General features: G+C 36.9%; 1 protein-coding gene across 4 annotated transcripts in view; it reads left to right on the top strand.

The window, feature by feature from the left end:
* LOC126161620 (sphingomyelin phosphodiesterase-like) overlaps positions 1 to 26,259 on the top strand; it is a 361,860-nt gene that overhangs the window by 102,735 nt on the left and 232,866 nt on the right. For 2 of the 4 annotated variants that reach the window (XM_049917579.1, XM_049917577.1), the window contains exons 4-7: positions 9,941 to 10,108; positions 13,544 to 13,768; positions 16,106 to 16,278; positions 17,764 to 17,958. The exons of 1 other annotated variant lie outside the window; for it this stretch is intronic. In XM_049917579.1, the coding sequence (XP_049773536.1) occupies positions 9,941 to 10,108; positions 13,544 to 13,768; positions 16,106 to 16,278; positions 17,764 to 17,958 (761 nt within the window). The remainder of the gene's footprint in view (positions 1 to 9,940; positions 10,109 to 13,543; positions 13,769 to 16,105; positions 16,279 to 17,763; positions 17,959 to 26,259) is intronic. One more of the 4 variants, XM_049917581.1, reaches the window with a different exon arrangement.

Genomic DNA, 26,259 nt, shown 5'->3' with positions numbered 1-26,259 from the left:
AGAATTGGGGAATGTAAAAGATGAAAATGATACCATGATTGGTAACTTTAGTTTTGATATATCACAAGCTAATGATAGTGGTTTACCTGTGTCAGTGTCTTCTAATTATGGAATAGAAAATGAACAGAACATTGTGGAAGCTGATGCTAAATATATAGCTGTTACTGTTACTAAAATGAAACAGGAACCAGTGTCAGTGGCTTGTGAACCAAAAGATAGTGTTTTGGAAATTTTAGTGAATATTTTGAAAAAAAATGGATGGACTGGGTTCAAAATTAAAAATCATTAAGTTCTGATTATGACATTAAAATTAATAAAATGGGTACTGATATTGACAATAAAATGAGCAAAATGGGATATGATATAAAGAATTCTTTAAGTTCTGAAATAAGTGAATTGCATAATGAAGTTGATGGGTTGATATCTGAAGTTAATCAGGGGTTTACAAGCTTGTCAATAGAAATGGAAGCTAGGATGGAAAATAAAGTTTCAGAATTGAGGGATTCTTGAAAAAATGAATGACCTTGTTCAGTAACAATCTGAAATGAGAAATTAGTCAGATGAAACAAGAATGTAACCAGGCTGTTGTAACAGTAAAAGGTGAATTGACTGTTCGGTTTAAGCAAGTTGCTGGGGATAGCAAAAAGTTAGAAGAACTATTGAATTCACAATTGGATAAAATCCATGAACAGGTTAATAGTGTAGAAAAGCATTGTGAGGATAGTCATATTGTATTGGAAAGTCAAATTCAAGAATGAAAACATGTATGTGCATGGTTTTGCGTGCAAGTTCCAAATAAAATTACTAACATAGAAACTAACATTCAGCAATTCGGTACTAATGTAAATGATCAATTGTGTAAACATGAAGTCAGACTAACCAAAGTAGAGCAAGATGTTAACAACAGTAGTGGTTGTGCTGTAGCCAGTGCTGCAATAGAATCATCTGAAATTGCCTATGTAACTCACCGACAATGTTTGAGATTTGATCCTAGTAAAAATGTCCATCCTAAGGAGTTTTGGAGAGACTTTGAAGAGTTTTTGCTCAAATCCTGGAATGACAAGCAAAAGATAGGATTTATTACTTCTAATTTGATGGGAGAGGCAAGACTTTGGGGAAACTTGGCCTCAGATAAATATGACAGATAAGGGGAGTTGAAACAGGACTTTTTCAAACAATGTTGGGGGAAAAGGAAGCAAATGGTAAATTTGAATAAATTTTGGTCAGGGGAAAAGTACGATCCCAAGAAGGGAGTATGAAAAGATTTGTGCAGAAATGGGTGACAATGCCGTCATATTTAAATTCAAAGATAGAAACAGAGCAGATTATTATGGGAATGGTGAATTGCCCATATACTGAAGGAATAAGAGCATTTCAGCTCCTCAGGATGATATTGACAGGTTTATCCATTATCTTGAGAGGGTGGAAAATATTTTTAAAGAAGAAGAAAATACTAGAAGCGATTAAGGGCCTCCTATAAGACAGATGAACAACAATGCTGACGTCAGTGTAAAGAGAATAGGCGGACAGCGAACAAACAGTTACAGAGGCAGATACCAGGGAGAGGGGGTTCTGTTCGAAACAGGTTCAATGACCAAGATCAATACGTCAACTGCAGGCAATAGCAATCAGCTAACGTAACCGAGTGCCATATGTCGCCAGGCGAAAGGAATTTCAGGGGCAATGACCGTGCATAAGGAGAAGAGGAAAACTGAAGGCAGTCTGTAATGGTGCTAGCATTTACAGACTGAAACTGCGTAAGTTAAACCTGCTAGCGAAACCCTTTGTAAGAAAGGCACGAAATAAATTGCATGGGGGTAACGTTATAGTATACGAGAATACAGAGTTGAGTGAAACTGTAACAGAGTTTGTTTGTTCACGAAATAAAATAGCATTTTGTGAAAGAAAAAGTCAAAATAGAGATTATAGTAAGCATGTTAATAAGAAACAGATAAAAGAAAGTGAAGATTTAGATCAGGAGGTAGGGGTGAATAAGCACTGCGTAACAGAGGAGGAGCTTACCATAGATGGTGGAAGTAGCACAATAATAGGGGAAATAGTATTGGAAATGTGAAAGGAAGAGTATAATAGAGCATAGGAGGTTGTGAATAGACTGAATGAAGTAATTTCAGAAAGTGAGGAAGAGGGGTCAGAAAAGGAGGAAGAAGTAAATCATTTTGAAAATTCTGACAACACCTTGGAGAGGGTTGCAGAACTAGAGTTTATTATAGAGGGTGAGTAGTTAGAGAAGTATTTTAATTTATCCATAGTGGACAGGCTAGTTATGAAGTGAAAAAGGAACCAGTAAATGTGTGTGTAATTTCCACAGGAGGGGTAGGTTTCTACAGACGTGGTGTGGTGCAGGATTTATTAGAAAAGCCTGAGTCTGAATTTAAAGAAAGATATCCAGAACAACCCATAAGTGAAGGAACAGTGTTTAAGGAAAGGGTTCATTGTCTGGTAGATAGTGGTTTGGATGAGTGTGCAGTGTCTCAAAATTTTGTAAATGCTTTCCCTGAAAGTAAAGAAGTAGTTAGAATGTCAGTGAGTGGTTTAAATCTCACTGTGGCCAGTGGAAAAAGCAAAAAAGTAGTTAAACAAGAAATTATGTTACCAGTCACTATAAGTGAGGTGCAGATAGAAAAAAACCTCCTGATAATTAATGGTTTGAGTGTAGAGATGCGGGTGGGAGCTGATTTTCTACAAAATTACCAAGGAACGGAAGATTTTGGAAATAATGAAGCGGTTATAATAGTACAGGGAAGGACAAAATTGAAGGGTATAATGAATACAGAGAAAGTTGGGAAGTGGATCCTTCTGAGACAGAAAATGTCAGAATCAGGATCATTGAAAAATTAGAGGAACTAATAGATTTGACTGAAGTACAAAAGAATGATTTGAGACAAATTTTGAAACAGCATTGTGAAGTGGTTTTGGGACCAACCGGGAGTAGTTAGGACTTATGAATGTTATTTAACTGTGAAAGAGGATGAACATTTTTTCCAAAAGCCATTCACAGTTCCGGAAGTGCATAAGGAAGGTGTTCCAGATATGATTCAGAAAATGCTCAAATGGAGAACTATAGAGAGGTGAATTAGTGTATGTAATAATCCATTGCTTGTAGTACCTAAGAAGGGTGGTTCCATTAGGCTTGTTTTAGATGCCAGAGAGTGGAAGGCCAGAGAATATAGAAGAATTATTACAAAAATTTAAAGGTGCTAAATTTTTCATATCCATGGATGTAACATATGGTTATTGGAACTTACTGTTGGTAAAGTCCCTTGCCACTAACAATATGTACCAGGAATTTAATTTCTTTTTTCACACATTCTGTTTTTTTCCAATTTCAGTTTCATTCCCCCCTTCTTGATTGCATCTAATACTGTGTCTAACAACATACAGTGCTCTTCCCCTGTGGGAATTGAGATCAATACATCATCCAGATAAACTATAATTCTCCCAAGTGGCTAAATAGTTGGTCTCCTAGAACCTGGGACATAGAACCTGCCACATAGAATGACTGTATATTCATACCCCCTACGAATCAAAATAAAACATATTAAATATTAACCAATTATTTTCAAACTTGGTATATCATTTTTTGTTAACAGAAGATCCCATCCAAATTTCAAAGTTGTATCTATTATATTTTTGGAGATTCAGAAAAGTACCTAAAATCCACCAAACTGACACTCAGGGTGAAAAATTAAGTTAGGAACAATTATAGTTTGTCTTTTGTTATCATTTGAAATCATTAACATATTTCTCAGTATATCAAATCAATTAGTTTGGATTTTTATTTTCAAAACTTTAATTACTTTTCATTTTGTAGTATGAAATTCAGGAAAAATTAATATCTGTTTATTATGCTGTTGTGTGACTATATGGGAATGAGTGAGATTGTGTATGTGGGACATACGTTAAAATTCAATATTACTCTATGTAAAACATTACCCAATCAGATCACAATGAAAGCTGTACTGTACCCACATTTTTGATGGATGTCAAGGTGTGATTGCTTTTGTAAGAAGGCAGCCAGAATATCAGTTTGCAGGGTAATCAGTTTCTAAATTAATTTCAAGATTATTTTTCACTTCGATCTTTTCTATTAAACACTATATTAATATTTGCATTTTGGAATGATGCAAATGCTTTTCTGAGTAGTGATTGGCTTAGGTGAGTTTTGCCATAAAAATGAATTCAAAGGATCGTTCTGATTGATCTTTCAGACTGACCAGCCACAGGATTAAGCAGTGCCCGCGCACTGAAGCTTAGTTATGCAGAGTGTGGGGAGGCATTGGGATAGTCACTCGCCAGCTATTGGACACAAGAGGTCATGCTAAATGTCTCAGTTCTCATTATGTATAAGATGAAGAAATATTGAGTTCCACTCGTTTAAAACTAGTTGCAATGAAAGCCGTTGCAATTACAGTTTGTGAAAGTTTGGAGTTTTTGGATTCTTTTGTGGGAAAGTTACAAGTGTGTGAACTTTCGGCTGCAGTGGTAATTCTGTGTGGCATATTCTGTAATCATTTATGGAATATTTGGCGAGCACTTCTGATATAGAAGACCACCGAAAGAGACCAAATGTAGAACTCACAAATAGTGGTGAATCAGAGACTGTGAGATGGTAAATACGAACGGGTCAGACTTGTGTATTTATATTTTTTTTTTTTTTTTTTTTAATTGGTCCTGTTGTCTACATAGCAGCTTATGCATAAGACATCGGACAAGTCAAGTTATAAATATACAGGCTGAAAGTAATTTCAAGGCATACATATTTAAGCTTACAATAATACACTTTACACGTAAGTATTTATATAACACATTTCATAAATTTAAATATTCTTCAATGGAGTAAAAGCAGTGATGCTGTAAATATGACTTTAGAGATTTTCCAGATGTATTGACCTCAGTGATAGCTTTTATGTTTTCAGGAAGTTTGTTATAAAGCTTAACTCCCATGTGAAAAGTACCTTTTTGGCACAGTGCTGTGCTGATTTGAGTCATATGTAAGTTTCTGTTTTGTCTGGTAAAGTGCTCATGTATATCACAGTTTTTTTGTAGTCTCCGGTCCTTGCCTATTATATTTAATTTAAAGAACAAATGGATTTCCATAATGTATACACACGGTAATGGGGGAATACCAGATTTCTTAAACAGGGATTTACAAGAGTCTCTAGGCTTGCACCCAAACAAGATTCTAATGGCCCTTTTTTGTAGTTTAAAAGTGCTATTAGCTGTTTTAGAGTTTCCCCAGAAGGGGATCCCATATCTAAGACAAGAATGAAAGTACGCATGATATGTATTCAATTCTGTTTTCTCACTACTGGATGATTTTAATGAACAAAGAAGATAACATGTTTCGTTCAGTTCTGCATTGAGATATTCAATATGCTTATTCCATCTGTTACCAACTGGTTCATCATTGTTAGAGACTGATGGGATAAACATGTCCTTGTTAGGAACATTGTGGAATTTTAGAGCAATGGTTTTCTTACTGTTTATTACAAACTGATTACTCTGTGCCCAGCTGCTAAGTTGTTTCGTGACCGTGTTTACTGTCTGCTGTAATTGTTCATTGTCGTCTCCTTTTAGTAGAATCGTGGTGTCATCTACAAATATGATTGTTTTGTGTGCATCAATATTTAAGCTTAGATCATTTATGTACAGAAGAAACAGAAGGGGTCCCAATACGGATCCTTGGGGTACACCACATTTTATTTGTTTATAGTCAGATAAGTGATTAGATACTGTTTTTAGTTCAATATTTGTGTGCTTGACGCACACTGCCTGCATACGATTTGTCAGGAAGGAACTGATCCACTTGTTGGACAGACCTCGAATACCATATCTTTCTAGTTTTGATAGCAGAATTTTATGGTCCACCATGTCAAAAGCTTTTGACAAGTCAATAAAGACTCCTATTGTTTCCTGTTTTTTGTCCATCAGGTTTGGGATGGAATTGATGCACTCATAGACAGCGGTTGTCGTTGACCTCTTATTTCTGAATCCATGTTGTTCATTACATAGGACGCTGTTTTTATTTATAAATTTCATAAGTTTCTCATACATAACTTTTTCCAGTACTTTAGAGATGTAGGAGGAAATTGTGATGGGTCTGTAGTTATTTACTTTGTCTTTATCCCCTTTTTTATATACAGGAATAACTTTTGATGTTTTCAACACATCAGGGAAAGTGCCTGCCTGAAGTGAGCAGTCGCATAAATGTGTGAGTACTTCAATTAGGTTTGATGCGCTCTTCTTTAACATTGTTGCAGGTATACCATCAGTACCTGCACTTATTTTATATTCATTTGCCTGGGTGCTCTTAAAGTTTGATTGTAACATATTTTCAGCAACACATGTGAAAAAGTTGTTAAATGTGTTGGCTACTTCTAAGGGGTTTGTTACTTTTTTATTTTTATGTGATAGTGTTATATTTTTCCAAGGTTGTCTGTATTCTCCACATTCTTTTTTTTATAACACTCCACATAGCCTTTGATTTATTAGCTGAATTATAAATGATTTCATCATTATGCATTATTTTTGCTGCTTTAATTACTTTTCTTAATATTTTGGAGTATTTTTTATAGTATGCGCATACTACAGGTGAGGAATTTTTTGAGTTACATATTTCATGAAGTAGTCTTTTCTTCTGGCATGAAACCCTTATTCCCTTTGTGATCTAGCTGTTTGTTCTAGAGTTTCCCCGTATGGTTAATGTTTTCAGTGGGAATGCAAGTTCAAAGAAATGGGTTAATGTATCAATGAAAGTGTTGAATTTTTCATTTATATCGTTCATTTTGTACACTCCTAGCCATTTTTCTTTCTGTAATAAGTTGTTGAAGTAGTTCACATTATGCTGATTATAGCTTTGATATGCTGTTCTGAAAGACATATTGTTACTAATACTGCCTTTTACTCTCTGGCTGCTTTACATGTGTAATTTGTTGTCTGACTGAGAACTTTGTGTGACATTGAGTAATTTGCTAAATGTGGACTTGATAGATAGATCTATGCATGGCAAAAGCAATAAAAAACATTGTCTTCAGAATATAGGACACAAATTTCAATCAAAAAGCACCATATTGTCACCTGAAATTATGTTAAATAATATTACAGGAACTGAATTGCTACTAGAGGTAAGCAGACTTTGCAGGATAGATATTAGGCGACGTTTTCTTTGATGCTGCTTTTTCACCATCTAGTAAGTATCTACACTTGCACAGAGAAGGGATGTTGAGCAGAAGCCGTACTGAGGCAGGTGGAGATTTAATTTGAACAGTACGATGGTGAGAAATCATAACCCGCCCCGCCGCAAATGGTGCAATGAAGAATTATGAGAGAAAAAAAAAAGAATCATGTTATGAATTAAGGACAGGGGGGCATTGGGATACAAGGATGTGGTGGAGGGCAAGTTCTTATCACTGAAGTTCATTCTGGAAAACTAGAATCAGGTGGGAGTACTCAAATAGCTTGTGTGTTGAAGCAAGTACTCAGGTCCTTTGAATCACGCTGAGCAGCTGGGAGCTGAGTGTCCGCAAGGTAGACATTTGTGTGACCTGAGGTTAAAATGTATAATAATAGTTTTTAATTTATAGATGGAAACAGTGTTCCCCTAGACAGTGTGGCTAGAGTGTATAATATGTCAAGCACCTGAAGATGGGTCTTAAGGGTTCAAAATGCATTGTGCTTATTGTTACTACCTCTCAATTCATTGTTAATGACAATTTAGCTGTCATTATGGTGCAACAGCAATCTGAACATTGGCTTTACAACAAGGGCTAAGGTATAGAGGCAGCTATAAGCTAATAGGGTACAACACTGCTATATTTTTACCATGCAATATTTTGTTATGTAAAACATAATGTACAAATAGCTGTAAGTCTTCTGATGACAGTGACTGCATGTTAATGCTGAAAAATGGATAAAATTAAATAAATAAATAAAAGACAGATTGCCTCACTATTGGATTGCCATTGATCAAGTGAAACATGCCAGGACCGAGATTAGTAACACAAGTAATCATAGAACATCTTTTCCAGTGAAGAAAATCATTTCAGTGTTTGAGATGGTGATAAAGTGGCATATTCTGATAGTAGTGGTTCCCATATGAGGACACACAGACAAAAGCTTACTCTTTAAGCCAACACAATATGTTACAAGAGGAACAGTGCTCTACAGTACTTCCTACACTTAGTACATTTCTTGAATGGGAAGGAGCTCTAACAACTGGTACAGTGGAAAGTACCCTTTGCCATACTCTTCATAATGGTTTGAAAAATATAAATTTAGATTGTATGTAATGTGTAGGGTTAAGCATCACCATGAAGGAGGTAAATAAGAAACACAGAAGAGGATTGGATCAGTTCCGTCTGAGAAAATATATTAAGATAATATGAGTGCAAGCGGGAAAACAGCCATTACTGTATCATATATTGAGGATGCTCCAGGAAACTCAATCTTAATGACACATAAAATTAATAACAGTCAGCAATAATGCATACAGACACAATTGTACTGACCACACCAGCTCAGTTGTGGGATAGCAACTGTCACTGAATCTAGGAACATCTGCACCCACCATCATTATGGGAACCAGGAAGGCAGAAAGAGGACCATCAACACTAAGTTCATTAAAAATATCAGGGGGCCTGAAAGGTAGCCAGATGAAAGTTGCAACTGAAAAGGTTAATTTAATTCTGTACAGGGTAAAGACATATGTGTTGATCATTTTGTCCCATGACTTTGGACAGGGTGCGAACAGCATTTATACAACTATCATCTCTCTCCACTATGCACTCTAGAGTGCATTTGAAAATAGGTACAGTTGCAGGAATGAACTGAATTTTTCTCATAATTTGTGGATTTTGTGCTTGTTGCTGATTACAAAAGTTTATATTTTAGAGATCACTGTGGACAACAAAAACCAGTAATTGTATAGAAGGCTGTTTATTAGTAGGTAAACAGCATTCTAGTCTTAAATGTTTTTCTTTCAATTATTACTACAGTGATCTGTTTTTATTACTAGTATTGTGATCTACAATGACATGCTGAGAAGTAATGCCTCTGAACTTTTTGTGTCACAAATCTTAAGCTTCTTAAATCAGATAAGCATTATTACCATTCTACATTTTATTCTTCATGACCTCACACTTCCAGCCATCTGCCACTAGAGGTCTCTGAATTGTAGTGTGTAACATATTGGTTTGTAATGTAACTGTGTCGGCATGTGAGAAACCTTCTGCTGCAATAGTGTTTTGAATTTGAAGAGTTTGAAGAGGAAGTTCAGGCCAGTTTCACCTACCAACACTCCCATTTTACAGTAGTTCATTTATTCACCTTTTTACACAAGCAAGGCTTACACAGAACTGAATGGCGGAACTGCACAAAGATAATGTTTAGCTTAGTTCAAAGATGGTACTTAGATCAATACTGGTGTCGACCTCATCGGCGTCACAAGTTCATCCACACATGGAGCACCCTCTCCTTCAGCGTGACAATGCCAGACCATACACAAGTGCTGCAACATCTGCAGCAATCCGGCACTTAGTCCCAACTTGGCCTCATTCAATTTTCATCTGTTTTCAAAATTTAAAGAACACCTTTGAGGACTTCACATTGATAGTGATGAAGTGATGTAAGCAGAGGTGAGGTTTTGTCTCCATCAACATCAACAAAGTAAACCATTCTTGCCAACAAACTGATCTATCCTTGGGAGAAATGTGTTTGCAACCAGAGTGACTATCTTGACAAATAAGTATGTAGACATGAAGAATAGAGATGCAGAACGTTAATAATATTTTCTTTATTTAAAAATTTTGAAGAGATTTCACATAAAGAAGTTGGAGGCACTGCTTTCAGCATGGCTTGTACACTGATAAACGATCTTCTATAATGTGGCACAACAGCTTATAATATTTACTTTATTTTACAGGATACAGTGGTGTACATAGTTGATAACAAACCAACTCTGACAGCAAAGCAGATATGTAGTGTTCTTCTGCAGGACTTAGACTGTGCAGAGACTGACCCTTCATATGAATGGACAGTTGATATTGATCTGGGTGAGAAACCACAGTATGTCCCACCGTCAGATCCAGTGGTATGTTTCAGTATTCTGTACTGCATTATAAGATATACTATTCTTAACAGATCATTGGGAGAGAATGTATAACGAATATTCCAAAAAGTTACAATCACGTATAGTCATTCATTTCAGTTTTGAGGAATCCCAATTTTGTTCTGAGGTCCTTTATCATGATATAGTACTGTGAACAAAAGTAGCCCACTTATTGAAATCAATGCTCAGATCTTGACTTTTTGATACACTACGTATCTCATAAGAAGCATGATGGTATGGACAGCCTACAAAACATATAACTGATTCTTGGCTTTGATCTTCCATTTCCCCAGCTTTGGGAGGCCATGGTAGTTTTGAAAAGATTTTGTAGCTTTCTTCCTTCAAAAGCATATGCCAGATAACAGACTTCTTGATTAAAGTCAAGCTTATTAATACAGGAAATAGATTCAGATTCAGATTCTTATCTGCCGTTGACCACATGCAGTGAAATAGGCATTACAATTACGTCAAGATACATAAGAAGTTACTACATTCATGAGTGTATACATTACAAGTACAAATTATTTATGTTACATTAATCAATTGTACAGTATTGGAATCATAAACTTAAAACTTAATTTCTATGTTACAAGTATCCAAGAATTCTGTAAGACTGTAGTACGGATTGTCCTTTAACCATTTGTCCAGTTTACTTTTAAAATTATTGAAAGATGTATTGAGTGCAGTATGTGGTAATTTGTTAAATAATTTCAAACAATTCACTTTGTGAGAGTTGCCTGTTTTTGTCAGCCTATGATTAGGATGTCAATATTCTCTTTGTTTCTGATGTCATGTAAGTGTATGTTCTCTCTGGTGTTAAATTTTGTTCTGTTCTCTTTAGTATATACCAGTGAAGCATAAATATAAAGATTTATTACTGTCATTATTTCCACTTTGATGAATAAGGGGCGGCAGCGTTCCCTTGGACCAACCTTGCACATTATTTGTAGCATCTTTTTCTGCATCAGTAGTACATCACTGGAATGACATAAGTGGCCCCATAGTAACTGCCCACAAGATATCTGAAACTGAAAAAGTCCAAAGTTAGCTGTTCTGAGATATTTGTTACTCACTAGATCAGACAGTTTCCAGATGAGATAGGACACCCTTGATAACTTTTTGCAGACCTGGTTGAAATGGGGTTGCCAATTAACTTTGGAATCAATGAGTATTCCAAACAGTTTTACAGATTTTAGTTCTACCTCATTAGCCAGTCCCAACTGCAGATGCTGTGTTTTCTCTGGATTACATAGAATTTTGTTAGCTGAGAACCAGTTTAGGTTAAGGTGAGAGAGTCCTATGATTTCTGGGGTAGCTTTGATAATCTCGATCTGTCACACAGGATTGGTCAATGGTCCCCACCAAAAGTGAAAGTGCGGAACACAGATCCTAGCCTATAAAACGCCATGTTTTTTAGAATGAAGGTGCTCTTGGTGATAGTCACATGGATGCTGAAGTTGTGATGGTCAAAAACTGGTGAAAGATTTTGCATTTTTTGTCTCTTGCCTCTTTGCAATTAGCACTGGTAGCAACTCTACCTATCATAGGACTTGCACCTTTTGTGTGGCTCCTATGTGTTCCATGTATAGTTATTGAAGGATAGGAAATATATACCCATTAAACTTCAGTGAGGTTCCTCCAGCTTTCCTTTCCCTGAAATCCAAGTCCAGTACAGGTGTCCCTACCACAAGACACTTAGCCACATCAATTCTTAGCAGTAACCTTACAGGAGGTAGGTGTGGACCACTTGCAATGCCTACTGGTGATGCATAGTTCCCCCCCAGTCACAAGACCACAGCCAAGTAGCTTTGACTTGGCACATGGATAGCAGTACCCAGTATTCCACACTGTAAGTGGGAGTGGAGTAAAGTGAAGTAAGAGTTAAGTAATAAGTAGTTCTTCACTTTGCTTCTTAATTTATATATAAAAAGGTAGAACAACAAGTCTGCTGCACATATAATTAATTTACCTTTGTGGCTGAAATATTTAGGTGTGTGTATGCATGTGTGTGTATGTGGGGGGGGGGGGGGGGGGGGTTGCTCTACACTGTCTGTAACTCCAAAGTTCTAAACTCATGGTATTGTGTTTATTATTTTGTGGTATTTGTGATACATTAAACTCTTCAAAGACAGTGAAGGGACTTTCGCCACCACAAAAATATCACGCACCACATGTTCAGCATAAGCTACATGTAATTCTAAACATGAACAGCCATCTGATGGTGGTGTACCTGTTGGTTTGAAATCAGTAATGGGATATTTATTTTTAACAAGTAGCATTATCAACACTGGGTGATATTATGGGGACAATATAACATGGCAGTCACCTGCGACTGTAAACAAACAAGAACTTGAACTGTCCGAGGGGAGAGGAGCAGTGTGGGGGAATAAGCTCCACCTCCCTCTCGAATGGCTGCCGCCCTATGTCCACATTCTGTGCTCCCTAGAAAGCAGAACTGACATAACAATCATAGGGATCACTGATTCCTTTTGTCATGGTGAGAGTGTCATTTCAATTCCTTTATGCACCAGGATTAGTGTCTTCACTCACTTAAAAAAAAAAAAAAAAAAAAAAAAAAAGCAATTCACATTGCAAAGCAAATTGTAGTACACAAAGCATTTGGTAGTGACTACAGTGCAATTGCTGGCTGCAGGTGGCAGTCATAGTTCAGGCCACACACCTACCAGTATCCTATCCAACCGTAATTCAAAACACTCCCCAACCAAAGTTGTCATGATACAGTGTCTGTATAATAACTGTTTTTAGTTTATGCAGAATTAACCTCATATCTTTACATAGAGATTATCTCACAATGTCAGTTTTTGACAAAATAGAATACGATATGTACAGTTAAAAAAACATTGCAGTCCTTTAATGAAAGATTCATAAAAAAAAAAAACAGAGTAATCAATCAGATTAGAGTACAGTATTTACATGAGGACATAGCACTACATACAAAATATACAAGGGTCTTAATAGCAGACAAGTCCAGAGAACATTGGTTGTCTTTCAGAGTCCTTTGTTGGGGCCAACAAACACACATTTTGTGTGCTATTCTCTGTCTCTAACTATCTATCTGTTTCTCTGTCTATCCACCTACACTTTGTGTGTGTGTGTGTGTGTGTGTGTGTGTGTAAGATGAAGGCTTTTATTGAAAAGCTATATAATTTTTCATCTTTTTTGTGTGCCCATTCTATGCACATTGTTCCCCAGTTGGTGAGTGGTGATTTATTCTCATACAGATATTTTTTTATGACCTAGATTTAGAGTAGTGTTTTACCTTTAAATGTGCATATTTGTCATTTGCATTCATCTTAATTTCTTAAAATCAAGACATAATGTTTTAAATTTACAAACATTGCTTAATATACTGTGGTGCAACTTTTCAGTCCTATCCAAACAATATGCATTTTGCAGGAGGGTGAAGTCTTCACAGTGCTCCATATATCAGATACTCATCATGATCCAATGTACTTACCTGGTGGCACGGCAGTATGTGATGAGCCAGTATGTTGCCGTAGTGATCAGGGTCAGGCAACAGATGCAGCATCTATTGCTGGTTACTGGGGTGACTACAGGGGCTGTGATATTCCCTGGCACAGCCTGGTGTCTGCACTTAAAAATGCTGTCACACAGAATCCTGTGAGTATATTTTGTCTTTTTTTCATAATTTGAGAATGAAAATGTGAAGGGATAGAAACAAAATTCCCTTACACTGAATAAAAACAGACAACACCAAGCAATAGGTAACATAAATATTAATAACAACAATGGAAATCTTCAGCAGAATAATACATAAAATAAAGGAAATGTCACCATTCGCCTATAGCTTACTGATGTGTGGCACACAGAAACACACAATAAAACAGGATTCACACTATCTTTTGAGCTCTTGCTCTTCCTCTAGTGAAAGTGCACACATTCACACATACAGTCATACAGACACCCAAATGCACACACCTATGGCAGTCCTGCTGTGGCCATGGGTGCGCACGTTTGAGTTTCTCTCTCTCTCTCTCTCTCTCTCTCTCTCTCTCTCTCTCGCGTGCGCACGTGTGTGTAATTTTGCTAGAGAAAGAACAAGAAAAAGAAGATCTTAAAAGCTAGTGTCAATACTGTTTTATGTTGCATATTTCTGTTCACTACACATCACCCTTATTTTACCTATAAAAGTTAATGATTATTAAGTTAACTAAGTATCAAAACACCAGTACTTCACTGAGGTGTATACGTAAGTAGAAAAGGAAACAAACTCTACTGTAGCGTTTTCTATTCAGTAGTTAATGAAAGCCTTCATTATTGGTATATTTTATGTTAGACACATGTTTCTTTTTCTACAGATTATTTGTTCCTGGTTTCTGAATCCACCTGCAATGTATGTGATGTTTCCTGTTAAGTTATGATTACCCATTACAATATAAATCAAAAGAAGTGATAGATACAAGATATTTGAAATGTGACCAGCTATAAGATCACCTCGTGTATTAAGTCCATAGTGATTACAATTGCAAATGAGGTTGAATCAAACTAGGCAGTTTATTCTATTTCATATTGTTGCTATCATGAGATCTCTCACATCAGCCCAGAAATACGTAAGTTCTCAGACAAATTTACATTCCTTTTGAAATGAACACAGACATGCTTCCAATGTTTTATTTGTACAGGAAATGGTGTGAGGATAATATTGCTTACAATGACATTCATATGCCATTGTGAAAGGCAACAAACGAGCTCTAATAAAATTAAAGAATACTGATTGGCTTACAAATTTCAATAATGTACTGTGCAGCTTTTACCATTTATGAATTACCAGAGTGAACAACCACCAGCAAACTACATAAATAATACTCCTAAATACCATGTGGCAGCAGACGTCAATAAGCTTTTGGAACCAGAAATCAATTAAGTCAACTAAATGGAGGTTCCCATTGTAACAAGAAGCTCAGGAATTATATTGGAATGTTAGGTAGGGCATGAAGTGAGGCAAATCTTAAAGAGATTTTATGAGAGTAGAAGCCTCAATGAAATGACAACAAATGACTTCCAAGAACACTAGTCAACATGCTGTTATACCTCTGTTCAGATTGTTTACGTTCGGTAACTCAGTCACAGTAAAGTCCAAGAACACTAATAAAATATATGAAGCAAATTTAAACAATTGAAACCCCAGGTTGTTAAGAAACAAAGTGGTCTACCAGAACAAAAATTAGGCGACTGGGACAGAATCAAGAACAATGAGAAATATAATGGTCAATCAATATTAATACTTTGGAACTAGTGGCTCCATTATGAGGATCTAATATTACAAGATAGAGTGTATGCAGCTAGTTCTTGTGTAAATCTCATTTCACTTTCTTCCACTCCTGTTACACTACGGCATACTGCTGTTGGAAAATTCCTAGAGATCTATGTTTATTTTCAGATGGCAGAAGGCAGCTAGATATATATTAGAATTAGCACCCAGAAATTCATGCAGAAATCAGTTTTAATTTCATAACATAATGACAGCACCTAGTAAAAAACCTCTTTGTAATTTTATGGGAGCAATTTATTTTCAGTGTCATCAGTGGATATTTTTATTAGATAAGTTGTATAGAAAATCCAGAAAGGTCAATTAATGTTTGGTTTCTAATTCACAAGAGCATGATGCAGCAGTTTATCTGTTAATGCCAGAGTGAGGGATTATGTTGTCATCCTTCTCTGAATTCATCCTGCAGTTGACGTAATATTTAAATGCCAGTTTTTCTCCCTTTGTTAAACAGTAAAATTCACTCTTCTATCAAAATAACAAACAGTGACAAAGAATACATACTACAATGGTAAGTTGTTAAAAACTACATGTGCTGATAAAACCGACCACTGTCCCACTGCCTTGAAAATAAAAGAACCCTATGTGATAGTAACAACAAGATATCTCATGAAATTAATTTATATATGACAGTTTTTACAGTGCAAGTTCTAACGGTCTTTATTCCACAGGACATCAATTATGTTTACTTTACTGGTGATGTCATTGACCATGGAGTGTGGCAGACAAGCATAGAAAGGAATAATGAGTCATTCCAGCTTTTTTTCCCAACACTAAAACAGGCATTTGGTGATGCCCCTGTTTTCTCAGCGTTGGGCAACCATGAACCACATCCTGTCAACCAGTAAGTCCACTTTCCACAATATCAGACAGATTGCTAAATTTAGCTTTGTAAAGATATTTTCAAAAGTATAGCCACTTTCTCTAATCCACTGAGGCAAGAAAAAAACTTCCATTGGAACTAAATTTTATAGTATATTCAATAGAAACATAAAAGCTATATTATTCTAAATTAAAAAAAAAATTTCGAGGCAGATTAATACCCTATGAGAGCACTCTGAATGTTTGGGAGACAACATATTCATATTTGTCATTTTATCAGCAGTGAGCACATCACTTATAACAATTAAGTTTATTGCTGTCAAATGCTCTTGTTAATTCTTTAATGGCTGAGGTGGTTTCAACTGATAAGTCATTTTCAGTAGCTTGTAGATACCTCTTGGCTGATGGCAGTGTCAGAACATATGAGCTTCCTGCTTGGAGCTTGCTTCTAATCCCTTGAACAGGTATTTACCACATTGACAGAGAGCAGCAACATGCACATTACCTTTAACAATAAGATTTCAACTACAAGTCTTACAAAAGTGATGACTCCTCTCATGTTTTGATGCAGCCACCAACCAAAATATATCTATGAGCTAATGAAAGTAACTTATCGTGCAAACCCAGTTTATCCATTATATATTTTACATGAGCATTGAACTGCAATAAACTTTATTGCTAACGTGGGGATGTAGTACTATGTGATACATTATCACAGAATGACCATACTGCAGATATTGTATTGCAATGTATATGCATACATTTTACACCTCTTGCAAGCTGACAACACCCTCTCCTGCAAGTTAAGTTACTTTATGTGTATCCTGTGTTCCGAATTCCTATTACCCAAGTGGCTGTTCCCATATTTTTCCATTTCTACAGGTTTGATACTATATATGAACGTCTAACAGTGATTATGTAAACAACAGTCAAAGTGCTATGTTGTTAGCGCTTCTGGTCAATAGCCCATCATCAGCCACTATTTAAAGCAGCAGCAACCAAATAGTATCAGTCACAAACTGAGCAGAGGTGTAACATTTGGTATTACCTTGAAGCATCTGTTGCTGTCACCTTAAATCTGTCTGACAATTGTCTGCCAACCAAAAGTGCTAATACCATTAATGTTATATTTCTTGAGGCTTTTGTGACAGGCTAGTTGTACAAATGGTTCTCAGGCAAGACAGCAGATGTCATTGTAAAATCCTCACAATATTTCATCAGCACAACTGACAGACATCTTCAGGTTTGTGACACCTGAACATGTTGGTCAATTCTGCCAGAGGAGTATTGTGAGTATTTCACAGCAAAATCCAACATTTCAGCTGAGAATGTTTCTACAACATGAACATTAAATAAATGTGATCAAGACTGTCTTTCTTACAATCAAGAAATTGTGTTATGTCTGAACAGACATTATGTCTGAATTATTGATTAATAATGAGTAAATTCCTATACCTGATTATATGTAATTTGCACATATTCTTTTTGTCCATATTCTTTAAAACAGATATGCACCTGATGATGTAACAGACGATACCGTATCCTCCAAATGGCTTTATGAAACAATGGCAAATCTGTGGCAGACATGGCTACCAGCTGATATAGTACCAACTGTTATGAAGGGAGGATATTATACAACCCTTCTGAGACCAGGTCTTCGGATCATATCTCTCAACAACAATGTGTGCTTTAAGTACAACTGGTGAGCCAATTTAATTTTACATTATTACTGTCAACATATTTTTTCTTCAGTAAAACTCCTCATATGGTCCTGGTGCCTACCCATTATCAACTGTACCATGGAAAGTCATGATGGAATGTAACAATATTATGAAAATGATAGCTGCTACTCACCATGTAGCAGAGATGCTGAGTCACAGATAGGCCCAACAGAAATACTATCACAAAATGAGCTTTTGGTCAACAAGGCCTTCATCAGAGTAGAACATACACAGCCACACACTCACGCAGATACAACTCTCACAAACACGACCACAGCCTCTGGCTGCTGAGACCACACTGCAAGCAGCTTTGCATGATAGGAGACACAACTGGGTGGTGGGGGTAAGGAGGAGACTTGGGCAGGGAGGGGGAGAGATGGCAGGGTAGAAGTGGGGGATGGTAAAGTGCTGCTTGTGGGAGCATACAGGGACACAGTGGAGAGAGGGTAGGGCTGCTAGGTGCAGTTGGGTGGCTAGACAGAGGCAGGGGGGGGGGGGGGGGGGTTAGTGGGAAAGGAGAGTGGTAAAAAGATTGTGGGTGCATTGGTGGAATAGAGGGCTGTGTAGTGCTGGAATGGGAACAGGGAAGGGGCTAGAGGGTAAGGACAAAGACTAACAAAGGTTGAGGCCAGGAGGGTTATGGAAACAGGATATATTGCAGGGAGAGTTCCCATGTGCGCAATTCAGAAAAGGTGGTGTTGGTGTGAATTCTGAACTGAGTAGGTGGAAACTCTCCCTGCAATATATCCTACATTCTCTTAATCCTCCTGGCCTCAAATTTCATTGGGCTTTGTCCTTACCCTCTATCCCCTTCCCTGTTCCCATTCAAGTACTACACAGTCCTCTATTCCAACAACACAGCCACACTCTTTTATCTCTCTCCTTTTCCACTGACCCCCCTCCACCTTGACCCCTGTCTAAACTCCCAACTGCACCTAGCTGCCCTACCTCCTCTTCACCTTTTCCTATATGCTCCCTCAATCAGCACTTTACCATCTCCCACCCCATCCTACTATCCCTTGCCCGCTTTGCCCCAGCCTCCACCTTACCCCCACCACCCAGCTGCATCTCCCATCATGTGCAGCTGCTTGCAATACGGCCTCAGAAACTAGAGACTGCAGTCACGTGTGTGTGAATTGCATTTGCACAAGTTTATGTTTGTGTGTGTGTGTGTGTGTGTGTGTGTGTGTGTGTGTGTGTGTGTGTGTGTGTGTGTGTTTGTGTACATTCTACCTATGATGAAGACCTTGTTGGCTTAAAGTTTGTGTTCTGACATTCTTTTTGTTGTGCCCATCTGCTACTCAGCATCTCCAGTATACGGTGAGCAGCAACTAACCTTTTGATAAACTGTTACAATATCAATTGTTTTAATTTGTGAGAAATTGCTTAAGTGAAGGTTAGTAATCTGTTGTAGTTACCTATTACTTTAGAAAATGCCCAACTATTAAATCATCATTTTAGCTTAGCTGTTTAGAAATCTGCTGAGAAAAATTACCAGTAATACAAAAATAAAATACACACGAATATAAAATTGATGTAAAATTTTAAAAGTAAATTAACTTTAAACACACACTGTTAAAAGTTTCGATTTCACAGTTCATTATAACTGCTTCAGTTTTACACATATCTCCACCAAACAGCAACTCTTTCTTATCTGAGTCAATGTTACAGTTCATGACTGTTTCTTTCTTGTAATGAATCAATATGGAAACATCCTTCATATAATATTCTGTCTGTTGATAAATTGGCAAGGATAAATTGTGCTTTCACCACAAGCACTGCCAAAATCATTAGCATCATTTGTACAATTTTAGTTACTTTAGAGGAGTCTACTCTTTTAGAAGCCAAGACAAAAGATGAAGAAAATGCAGGTATAAATGCAAGATCCAATTTTCACTGTGTTACCTTCTGGGTTTGTTAAAATTGCACATTATCTTCAATGCAGAACACTAAAATATTCTTTATGGAGGTGATTCATATAGGTCAATGGGTCAGGCATGCTGTGTGGTGTGTACACAAGGAGACACATAAGTATAAGTGTAAGGTCCAAAAGAGTGCCACCCCTCCCCCCCCCCCCTCCCCCTCCAGGTGAGAGTATTAAATACTAGTAGCAGTGAAGCTCATATAATACAAGGTACAGAAAGTTTGTTGAAACCTGAAACTGAAAGCAGTAGGACTTTTGGGGAAAATTTTAAGCATTTATCGAAAGGATAGCTAATGGGTAATGGAGGTGGTGTATTTGTTGCAGTGGACAAGAAACTCAAATCCATCAAAATAGAAATTGAAGCTTCATATGAGATTGTTGGGGCAAGACTCAGTATTGGGGGTGGTAATAAAATGTTAATTGATCCTTCTATCCCCCATACAACTCACCTTCTGATATAACCAAAAACTTTAGGAAAATCTCAGTTTACTTATATATAAGTTCTCCAACCACACTGTAATCATTTGTGGAGACTTAATTCATCTAACAATCAACTGGGAAAATCACAGTTTTCTTAGTGGTGGGCATGACAAGACATCCTATGTAACACTACTAATTGTCTTCTCTGAAAACTACCTAGAACAGATGGCTTAAGTCGCAACTCATGATGGAAATATATTAGATATAATGGCAACAAACAGACCTGATTTATTTAGGATGTCCACATAGTGACAATAAGGTGGTTGTGGCAACAATGATTATCAAAGCACACAGGACAACTAAAAGAAGAAGAATGATATATATCTTCAGTGAACTAGATAAAAATGCAGTAATGTCATATCTCAATGAGGAACTTGAAATATTTTGCACAGAACAGGACCATGTAGAGAAACTGAGGCTCAAGTTCAAAGAATAGTTGACCATGCAATGGATAAATATGTACCCAGTAGAACTATTCATAATGGGAGGAACCCTCCATGATGTACAGTCACTGTAAAGAAACTTCTAAGGAAACAGAGGCTACAGCATAATAGGTGTAAAACCAAGTATAGGGCTAGACATGGAGAGATTTTGAATGAAATGTGTTTAGCTGTCAAGAGAGCAACACATGATGCCTTCAGTGACTACCATAGCAGAATATTGTCAAATGATCTTCCACAAAACCCAAAGAAATTCTGGTTTTATCTAAAGGCAGATAGTGGTACTGAAGTTAGTGTCCAGTTAGTCGCAAATGAGACATGAACTGAAACTGAGAGTGGCAAAGCAAAAGCTGAAATGCTGCCTTTTTTAACTTTTCCTTTACAAATGAAAACCCAGGAGAACAGTCCCAATTTAATCCTTGTACCACCGGAGACATGAGTGAAATAAGTGTTAGCATCAATGGGGTTGAGAATCAGCTGAAAACCTTAAAACTGAAGAATGCTCCAGGGCCCGAAGGAATCCCTATCAGATTCGATACTGACTTGTGGTTGAGTCAGGCCCTTTTCTAAATATGATCTATTACAGATCCTTTGAGCTGAAAACTGTATGCAGTAGTCGGATGAAAGCACAGGTCACACTCATTTACAAGAAGGCTAGTAAAAGCAATACATAAAGTTGCCATCTAACATCTTTGACATCAAATTAGTGTGGGATCTTAGAACATATTCTAAGCTCCAGCAATGAGGTATCTCAAACAGAATGATCTCCTCCATGCCAACCAGTTTGGATTCCAAAAACATCTACAATGTGAAACCCAACTCATTCTTTTCTCGCAACATACTGAAAGCTTTGGATCAAGGTAGTCAGGTGGATGTAGTATTTCTTGATTTCCAAAAAGCATTTGACTCAATACCACATCTATCCTTACTGTCAAAAGTACAGTCACATGGGACATCACCTGAAATGTGCAACTGGATTGAGGATTTTTTGATAGGAAGAATGCAGCATTATCTTGGATGAAGAGTCGTCATCAGATGTAGAAGTAACTTCAGGTGTTCCCCAGGGAAGTGTGTTTAGACACTTGCTATTCGTGTTGTACAAAGGGTATTCAAGAAGTTTTGCACAGTCATCTCTATTTTTTTTTTTTTTTTTTTTTTTGAGGAGAGTAAAATCTTTTGTGAACATACTTGGAGCTTACTCAATGTAGCCTCCATCAGCTGTGATGCATCTGGCCCAATGTTATTTCCATGATCTAAAAGCACTTTGGTAAAATTCTGGTGATTGATTTTTACACCATCAATTGACACAGGAAATACAGTCTTTCTCATTATCAAATGTTTTACCACACAGGTGGACCTTCAGACGGCCAAAAAGGTAAAAATCAGATGGAGCCAAGTCAGGACTGTAGAGAGGATAAGCAACAATCTTCCAACCCATTTTCCTGATTTTCTCTATGTCATAAGGGCTGTATGGGATTTCGCGTTGTCATGGTACAGTCAGGGGTGATTCTAGAAGTTGGTCAAGGTAATGTGGTGGGCTAATGGTGGGGGAGGGGGGGGGTTGAGGGAATGAAATATTGCTTAACAAAAGGAGAGTTGGGGTCCTCTACCAACAAATTGGTAAAATTTGGTGTTGCGTAAAGTAGTTTTTGGCAATTGTTTTGGAGTTCAGGGTAAAAACGTGTCTACAGAATGTGTGTGCCAGGGAAAATAATATGATTTGACCCAGATGTCCGGTGATTTCAAAGTTTTTGTCTTGCCTCAGCAATTTAAGTGTTGGTAGGCATACCCAGCATATTTAGCTTTCTTGATTATTGTAAGTGTTATAAGTACATTAATATACATCCAGTGTATACTAATAAATAATAAGACACCCATTTTACTTTAAATGATATTTATTGGTTTAGATACTATGCAATTTGCTGCTCTTATTCTTTTGTTAAAATGTGTTTGACATACATTGCAACCTATATTGTTACATAATTATAAAAAAGTGACTGAATCTGTTGAAGTAATATATTCACTGATTTCTGAAGTCATTTTATCCAGTGTAATATGATACTCTATTGGGGGGGGGGGGGGGGTTTATAGCCCCCATAGCCCCCCCCCCCCACCTAATTTTGATCAAGTGTTTCAGACCCATACTAAATAAGACTAACAGAAATATTGATTGGATACGAAGAATGTCAACACAAATGACAACAGGTTTATTTGACAACTCAACAGTAAATCCCAAGCTTTCTGAGAGTCACAGTTCATGATGTCAGGCTGCTAAATACCTAATGCTGCCAGTAGATGTCACTCTCAGTGAGTCATTCTCAGAGAGCCTATATACACTGAAAGAGTGGTCAACACCACTATAACAGCCATGTTTCTGCAAAACTATAGATACAAATGGGACTGTAGCCAAGTGCAGGATTTCATTGTTATACCTTTGGCACTGAGGCAAAAAAATAAGATAAAATTGTGTAAACAAATTTTGAAGTATTGTATTGCAATGATCTTTTTGAATGTTACTACTTAACTTGCATTGGCCTGTGGTTCATCGATGTTGTGGATGCTACAAATAATGAGAACATAACGAAAGTTTCGAGCTTCACAAATTATTTATTGACATCAGTTGATTGACAGAACTGACAACTGAACTGCACTATCTCCTGAAGTAAACAAAACACTGACTGACTGACTGGCTCCCATGCAGCCTCCCTGTGTCACTTTAAATACAATTTTTAACAATCATTAACATTGTTAATGTATTGCAAAATGTAACTTACAATTAAAAATAGATTCATCTAAACTAACTGCTGTTGATTTGTACAGGTTTTAACATATAATGTAAAATAACATATTATTTTTATGATCATCTTTGGTTTTATGTGTGAAAATTAATTCAAAATCTGATTTCCACAATTATTTTGATTTTACTTTAATTTTGTAATAAGTGACTGTATGGATTTTATTGCTAACATTTTTTTTAAGTATACACATCATGCCAGATTTAATAAATTAAATAAACACTTGTTCTCTCAGATACTGGAAATTTTGTAAATTTGGGTGGTGTAACTAACAAGAGGAAAATATCTGCATGATTTACAAGCATCATTAATTACAATGAATTTCATAAAAGTGAATAACAAATGAAATTACATCACTAGATAATGAATGTTATTTTCATTTGAATTGTAATGAGGTTTTTGTGTTAGCAAAGTTACAAATTGCAATTATGGTAATTAGAGGCATTAGTTATTTATGTTAGCATTTCAACAGCCTCTTAATATTTGTTGCTAAACATTTATTATTTCAATTTCACAATCTGACATTTAATTTGGCATATGTACATATTTTTGTTAATGGAAACACTCTATTAACAATCGCAAGTATGTACATCATTCCAGAATATTCTATATGTATTTGTGAAGAATAATATGTTTTTGGGGAAACTGAACTGAATGATACCTATGAAAATACTCATAAAAGGCCCTAGGAAGCACTGAATCGTATGATAAATATATGGATACACATAAAAAAAATGTGGTATCAGACAGTTCATAATGATCTTGGGGGAGGCTGTTGCATTATAGTATGTTTACTGGACCAATACAGCTCTTTAGTTATGTTCACAGTAACAGTATATGGAGTTCAATAAAGTGAATGTAAATGCTATTTATACAGCTTCATATTTCTGCTTTGAAGCCTTGAAAGACCTTAATGGTACTGACCAACCGCCTTGTCATCCTCAGCCTTTACGCATCACTGGATGTGGATGTGGAGGGGCGTGTGGTCAACACACTGCTCTCCCTGCCATTGTCAGTTTTCGTGACTGGAGCTCCTACTTCTCAATCAAGTAGCTCCTCAGTTTGCCTCACAAGGGCTGAATGCACCCCACTTTCCAGCATTACTTGGCACAGTGGACGGTCTCTCATCCAAGTGCTAGCCAAGCCTGACAGTGCTTAACTGCGGTGATCTGACGGGAACTGGTGTTACCACTGTGGTGAGGCCATTGGCAAAATAACATGAACCTACCACAAATTTAGGTGTCAAGTTAGGTGCAATAAGTTAAACATGAAACACGCACTACACTAGATAAGACAAAACTCCACAATAAATATTGATGCCTTAATTTAGACAGTAAATCTGTATATGTGGTGTGTCATGAGCCTACAAATTCTATAGTCTAATGTATTGTCAAGGCAATTTTTTCAGTGACTTATCTTCAATTGGACACTTATTTACAGTAAACAGTGCTACCGGTACTAACTGCAAATAATAATAATTATTATTATAATTATAATAATAAACCGGGAAAAGAATAGGCCTTCGGTGTGTTCTGCCAGTCATAAAAGGCGAGCCGGCTGCGGTGGTCTAGCGGTTCTGGCGCTGCAGTCTGTAACCGCGGGACTGCTACGGTCGCAGGTTCGAATCCTGCCTCGGGCATGGGTGTGTGTGATGTCCTTAGGTTAGTTAGGTTTAAGTAGTTCTAAGTTCTAGGGGACTTATGACCTAAGATGTTGAGTCCCATAGTGCTCAGAGCCATTTGAACCATAAAAGGCGACGAAAAGAACAAACTACTAATAGGGCTAACCTCCCTTTTAGTGTGATTAGTTGGTTCAGGACAGAACTAATGAAGCCTTGGACAAGCGCTGTCATGGTCGGGGACGACGCTTGAACCCTATGCCCATCCACAATGGTAATGACATTGCTAGCCACACGGAAAATGATTTAAATCCAAATAGAGGTGTTTTGAAGGATATGCTTCCTGCAACCACACTAGAAGGAAAACAAAGACAGAGGATGAGATGGTCAGATGAAGTTAACCGACAACTCATGTTCTGTTATTACCAAGCAGCAAACTTAGGAACCAACACAACTGGATACAGATCACAAGTATACACAAAATTTATTACCAGATACCCAGAATTAAAATTTTTAACAGAACAACGACTAGCTGATCACATTCGTGTAATAATCAAAAATAACAGGAGACCCCTGTCAGAATTAGACAAACATCAAACAACAAGTACAACAAATACTGGAACAAAATAATGTGCAATCAGAAGAAGAAGAAGAAAGTACAGTATTGGACTCAAACATCCCAGAGCAAACAAACAAAGAACAACATGCATCAATTAAACAATCAGAGGAACACGAAATCTTAAGACAGCACAAATAGAACATGAAGTGACACACGTGTTAGATATAGAAGAAAAATTTCAGCTGACATATATAGAATACAAAGACACAAATACAGACATTAGACCATTCTTGTATAGACCACCAAATAACCCACAAGTCAAAACAACAATAACAACTATCAACACAATCATACACAACAAAATAAATGAAAATACAACTATGGAAGAGTTACAACTACTGGTTTATATAGGAGCACTCACTACACTAAATATACACACTAGGCAGAGATCAGAAGAAACCAACAC

The sequence above is a fragment of the Schistocerca cancellata genome, chromosome 2 (genome assembly GCF_023864275.1).
Source record: "Schistocerca cancellata isolate TAMUIC-IGC-003103 chromosome 2, iqSchCanc2.1, whole genome shotgun sequence".
Taxonomy (NCBI): Eukaryota; Metazoa; Arthropoda; class Insecta; order Orthoptera; family Acrididae; genus Schistocerca; species Schistocerca cancellata.
Note: the sequence above shows the minus strand (reverse complement) of the source record. Positions and strands in the feature narration are given on the sequence as shown.